The 6300-nt window shown below is 31.2% G+C and overlaps 1 protein-coding gene across 1 annotated transcript; it reads left to right on the plus strand.

Moving 5' to 3' along the window:
- The first annotated feature begins 3138 nt into the window (after positions 1 to 3138).
- LOC124356348 (heterogeneous nuclear ribonucleoprotein A1-like) lies at positions 3139 to 5936 on the plus strand. Its single transcript, XM_046807531.1, has 2 exons — positions 3139 to 3215; positions 5432 to 5936. Exons 1-2 carry the CDS (start codon positions 3207 to 3209, stop codon positions 5798 to 5800), a joined length of 378 nt encoding a protein of 125 aa, XP_046663487.1. The 5' UTR covers positions 3139 to 3206; the 3' UTR covers positions 5801 to 5936.
- The last annotated feature ends 364 nt before the right edge of the window (positions 5937 to 6300 follow it).

Here is a 6300-nt window from a genome sequence, read left to right on the forward strand (position 1 = left end):
TAAATAATTAATGATTTTGTCAATGACTGTTAAGGAACAATTTGTATATCAATACATTAGTAACTTTTTTTTATTTATGCGAGTATAAAGTAAATGAACAAAAAAGTTTCATTCTATTTTCTGACATACTGTAATTATTTTCCACGTGGGCAATGGGCAATGGGCAATGGGAAACTTCCTTGTTGCTTAAATATATCTTACCATACTTTAATGAACATATAAATGTTGTGGTATATACTACTTACTAGTTAAAAGACGTTTAGATCGTGAGATATTCCATTGAAAATGGCGTAAAATTGTTGTAAAAATGACGAAAGTATACAAAATATTCAGACATATCGTTAAGCTGGTGAGCTTTTAAATATATTTCTTAACTTAAAGATATGCAGTTTCTGTAATTAAATTATAAAACCTTGTTCAAACTTGAGAGATAAGAAAAATAAGTTTATAACACTTCTACAATCCAAATGTGTTGCTGAGAGATTTTGCAGTAATTTAGGGAATAATTTGTCTTGTTTAATATGTTTAACTATATCATACTTTCCTTGTTTACCATGAAATTCAATAAATAAAGTTATTAATGATACGTTCAACTACTATAAAGAGAGAAATAAAAATTTAATATCGTTGCTGAAACACATAGTTTGAAACACTTAAAATTGACATATTTGACTTTCAATCTGAATCTAAGCTGTTAGAAGGTTAGTTACATATATTTCGAGCTCTACCGAATATACGGAAAGAGCAAAAGTAAAATATCTTTATTCAACACATGAACATATAAATTACGTTCATATATTATCAGCTTCAGTTACAAAATACCATACCACACCTTATTAATGACGTAAAACCTCAACTATATAGAATTGTAGTTAATCTATTAAAAAAGTAAGATCATCTTGAATTTTATATAGTGTATTAATAATATTTTCTTCTAAACTAAAATAGTTAGTAAAGCAAATAACAAAACATTACTTGGTGTGTTTATTTAAAATTGATCATTTTAAGTGCCTGATACATGTAGATTTTAGATTGAATAGTTCTGCGACCAAATTCATTTTAATTGTGGTATTTCTAATCTTATATATATATATATATATATATATATATATATATATATATATATATATATATATATATATATATATACAATAATAGTCCTACATACAATAATTTATTCTTAATACGAGGCATATCATTCATCACTGGAATTTCCAAAAAATAAAACAGTAGAGTGATGTACGACTAAATTTTTCAAAGAACACATTATTTTAACTATCTTTTTTATACCTATCGATTTTGGTAAATAATCGTATAGCATGCATTAAAAAATTTCTTAATTCTTGACCTAACATTAAACAATAAATTACTGTAATACTCATTTAATATATTAGAATGTTCTAAAAATGTGATATTTATTACCATGTATATTATTTCATGCCGAATCACTTTATTTAATACTTATTAAAGTTTAAAATTTCCTACGATTTAGAGATTAAAAGTATTTTCAATCTAAAGACTGACAAAAATATGGATAGTAGTAATAAATTAAATATGAGTTTTAAAAACTAATTTCGTACTCAAACGGGCGTTGTGTTACTGTAACGTAATATCACTCATGTTTCAGTCAAGATTATATTGGCAGTGCTGCTGACCCTTGCAGTATGTGAGGTCGAGGTGGTACAAGGTGACTACTACCCTTACCCAGACCCCCCCACGACCACAAAAGCGCCACCCCCACCACCATACAAGGCGTACGCGGCTCCCGCTACCACCGCGGCTACTACCAAGGCTCCCACCACACATAAGATGTACTATGGATGAAATTCAAAATATTTAAAAGGAGTATGCTACTAAGCAGTAAAGATCTACTTGCTAAGTGTGTTGCACAAAATTTGCCCTTCTGTTACACCGCTTCTTTCTGCATGTAATTCTCACATATTATTTATTAAATTATTATCAAAAAGAACTTTTTCTACAGCATAACTATTTTTATTAACTTTATTAAAAACAGTGCATACTTAATCTGTAATATCGAGTACACACAATTATGACACGATTGAGTTTTATTTTATTTTAATAATGAAATAAACTATTTGAGCACATGCAATTAAAATTTGTATATTTATTTACCTAACATACCTTACTATAGTTGTAGATATATTTTCATAAATATATAAAATAAGTTATTTATATAGGTATATAAGAATATACAAGATTCTTAATGACCCGGTGTTCAGAATCGTAAATAATATGGAGGCGTGACTAAAGGAGATTAGAAGATGCATGAAACAACTAAATGGCAGTTAATTGGTGTTTTAAAGGTAAAACCATAATCAGTGATTAAGATAATGTGATGAAAATAAACTATTGAGTTCCTGCTATAACTCTAATAGTTTTATTTGTACAACCAGTAATAATTTTAAATGTAATATAAATAGGTCAAAATAATTCAAACCATTATAATATTAGGAAAGTATGGATTAAGGTTTCCAGTTTTCCGAGAAATATTTTTTTCAGTTTGATATTCTTAGAAAACACCATTGGCTCTTATTGAGCTTTAATTGGGTTTAATTGTAATCGAAACAGGTAAACCTAAATGTTATAAGATAACACCGATCATTGAAAAATTGAGTTGACTAGTCTGTCGGGATACAATTTTGAGTGTGCTCCGAACATAATTTCCTTCCTGTACCGATTAATAGGGGTTTGAATAAATTCCATCATTACTGTAAATTGTTAAAAATGTTTCAGGAACCAAAAGGTGATTGGAGTGCACGAATCCTCCTTGTACTACACTACAGAATATGTAAATTCTTTTTGTAGCTATATTTGTAGGTTTAAACATGTTATATTAATAATATACACGTTTAAAAGTTATCTATTATAAACATAAACCTGACAACTTCAGCATTACTATTCTTGTAGAAATAGTCCATTGTGCACAGTTATTTAGTTATTCATGCCACCGATGGAAGATATTCTACATGGTCCAGTCAGTCAGAGGTGAGCAAGGCCAGGTCTGTGATTGGCTCAAGTAAGCAAGAGCGCCACGCCGTGAGCCACTCCGCCTTGACTGTGTAAGGGCTCTATTGTTAAGGGCTGGAACTGAGAGTATAAAAACGCTTGGGAGTACCGGAGTGATCATCAGTCAGTCCTCAGCCTCCTGTCTCTTCTCCGTGTTCGGGTTTCAGACTATTTCAACCATGAATTCCGTGAGTAATACAGCCATTTCATCATCACAGTAAAGCATTTCAGTAAATAATCCTGAATCTGTTCTTACACATAAAATGCAAGATAAAAATATTTGTGGAGAATATTTTTCTAATCTTTTTTTCTGTAAATAGTTCTGATTTAATTAAGAACATAATTTTCTTTTTGATGGTCAGTATTTACTATTACTTATTGTCCTTTCATATAAAATTACTAAACATATCTCACACGTTTTCGAGCTCTATCACGTTTTGAGAAATGTTTAATAAAGTACTATAAACCGTTGTTTCATTCTCCATTTGTAAACAATACGACTATGCTTCTTATATTACATTAAATATTTTATAATTATAATAAAACTATAATAGAATTTTTATGACTGCTTCCACTATTTGCTAGAACTAAAAAATTCCCGTATACATTTTAAAAAGATTTCTTTTCAATACAACCTTAGTCATTTTGTAATTCAAACCAACACCGGTTATCCTAATAGCCATTTAACACTTCATAGTTATTATACGAAATATATAAAATAATATCAGAAGAATTCTTCCTAACAAAGCACCAAGAGTAAATCTAAAGTACCAGAAAACATATTTGTATTTTAGTGGCAAATTCAAAGTTTAAGTAAAAAATGTATGTATGAAAATTTGCAACAAAAGCGGATGTTGTTTATGAAATAGCGGACGTCTATTGTAAATATTATGTTATATTATATTTTAAACAGAAAATTAAAAAAAAAGTTTCAAAGTTGATTGAAAGTGTAATACAATGTTTTAAGAATACTAACGGTGATCCTACCAGTAGTGCTATATTTAACTTGTCTGGTTTAACTTTATTTTATATAATATATTGTAGATATTACAGATACTGGCATACAACATAATTAAGGTAGGAGTACGCCATGCTACGTCTTGCGTAACAAGCTTCGATGAGGATGCATGCAAAATTTCAAATCGAAAGATTTTTATTCTTGAGATATCGGATAGATATCCAGAGAGAAAATCACAGAGAAATTGTTTTCATCCATCTGGCAGAATAAATAGAAATTGTGTCAGCATACTGAGCGATAGGCTCCAATGATAATCAGCAAAATTGTATGGTGTGACATGCATCATAGAACTCGTTCTTTTCTATGTAGAACTCTTTCTTTTCATATAAAATTAAGAGTCTACATTTGAAATCTTCTCTAGATATCATGCCACATTATACATGTATATTTTGTTCATTAAGTTAGGTTTGACAGCAGTGTTTAAATAATAAAAATTCGAGTGAGCTAGGGAGAGTACCAATATGCAAAAGTGAGCTTAACTCAAATATTGTTACAGATTTTTAACATTGACTTTCCACTCTAATATTAACTTTTGACTATGAAAAAAGTACCACGTATGTTAAAATATCATATAATTATACTAAGTTTATTTAGAAATATATTTACTCCCCTATTTTGTTGCTGACATCATTGTCACTCATAATACCATTGTAAAAATATTCCCTTACACCGAGCCAAATCGCTTGAAGTGACATGCACCATCGTCGGACTCAGTACCGTCTATATAGAGATGAGACTTCATGCAAAATCAATGTCTAAGTGTCAGTTCATTTTCGAGATACGGACAGACATACAGACAAAGAGAAATGCTAAATTTAAATATTTCCTGCTACTTGAGTGATATGTTTTGCAAACGCTCAGCCATTTAGTAAAAAATCCACTCGTCATAATTGGAGATACAACATTGTTTGGGCATTTCAAAACTAAACATTTTCCAATTGTGTTATTGTGTTAAGGATAGAAACAAATTGTTTAAATATTTGTCTATGAGATATTATTATAAAATATATTTTTGACTCTAATACAATCATTTAGTGGAACACATGTATTAGTTCTGGTGACAAGCATTATCTGATGTGAAAAACTAGAAAGTACAGAATAACTTAACGCTCCAAAGACTTATACATGAACATAAGTGTTTATTTTTGGCAAGTCAGTTACCATACATTTCTTATACCTTTTGTGTTAGAGAAAAACATAGTATAAAAACACTGTTCGGGTTATAACAGTTCATCATATATTTATATATGATGAACTTTTAATCTCAAAAGCCAGATTAACATTTAACACTTAATGATTTATTGAGACACAAACACAATTAGTGTATCTCTGAAAAGAGAACTTTTAATGGAGAACATTCAATACATAAGTAACTTAATTTTTCAGCTGTGTGTAGTCGTGGTGGCCGCAGTCGTGGCAGTATGTCTGGCGGAGCCTGAGCCCGGTCAGTTCGGTGGCCAAGGTTTCGGCGGTTCCGGAGGTTTTGGTGGCCAACAACGAGGAGCGCCTTACGGAGCCGGGACCTGGGCAGGCAACGGTGGCGGCAGACAGGGCCGCTCTCAGGGAGGTTTCGGGGGTGGCTTTGGAGGCCAAGGAGGTTTTGGAGGGCAAGGAGGCTTTGGAGGACAGGGAGGTCATGGAGGACAAGGATTTGGTGGACAGGGGAGAGGGTTCGGCCAGCAGAGAGGAGCACCCTACGGTGCCGGCACTTGGGCCGGTGGTCAGCAACAGGGAGGCTTCGGAGGCCGCTGGTAATTGACGATCTGCAAGTGCCATTTGTCCGCTCAACCATGACCCACATTAACTACCATTGTACCTTAACTTTTGTCATTTAGTTTAGTTAAATGCAAAGTACAAAAATAATAAATAAAAATTATCTTATTACATTTGCTTCATTGTTGTTATTTATTGCACTGTATTATAGTTTCCTTGGTAAATAATTCTCCTTCTGATAAGTGCTTGATATAGAAATTCGAATCTGATAAGTGTATTTCAGCTTTTACACAAAAATAAATATTTTCATAACTAAGCCATTTGAAGGATGAATTAAAATGTCTAAAAGCAATAAACTATTGCTACTAATGCGAAGTATATATAAATTTCATAAGTAATGCAGTGATATCTAAAATACTTATTTATATGCAAAACAAGAAGAGTAATGATCAATGATATCTGAAAAATTTGGAAGATGCCTTTAAGCTACAGGCTACTAGAAATGCAAATATTAAAAATATGTTTATTTTAACACGAATGTT

Source organism: Homalodisca vitripennis, chromosome 2 (assembly GCF_021130785.1).
Source record: "Homalodisca vitripennis isolate AUS2020 chromosome 2, UT_GWSS_2.1, whole genome shotgun sequence".
NCBI lineage: Eukaryota > Metazoa > Arthropoda > Insecta > Hemiptera > Cicadellidae > Homalodisca > Homalodisca vitripennis.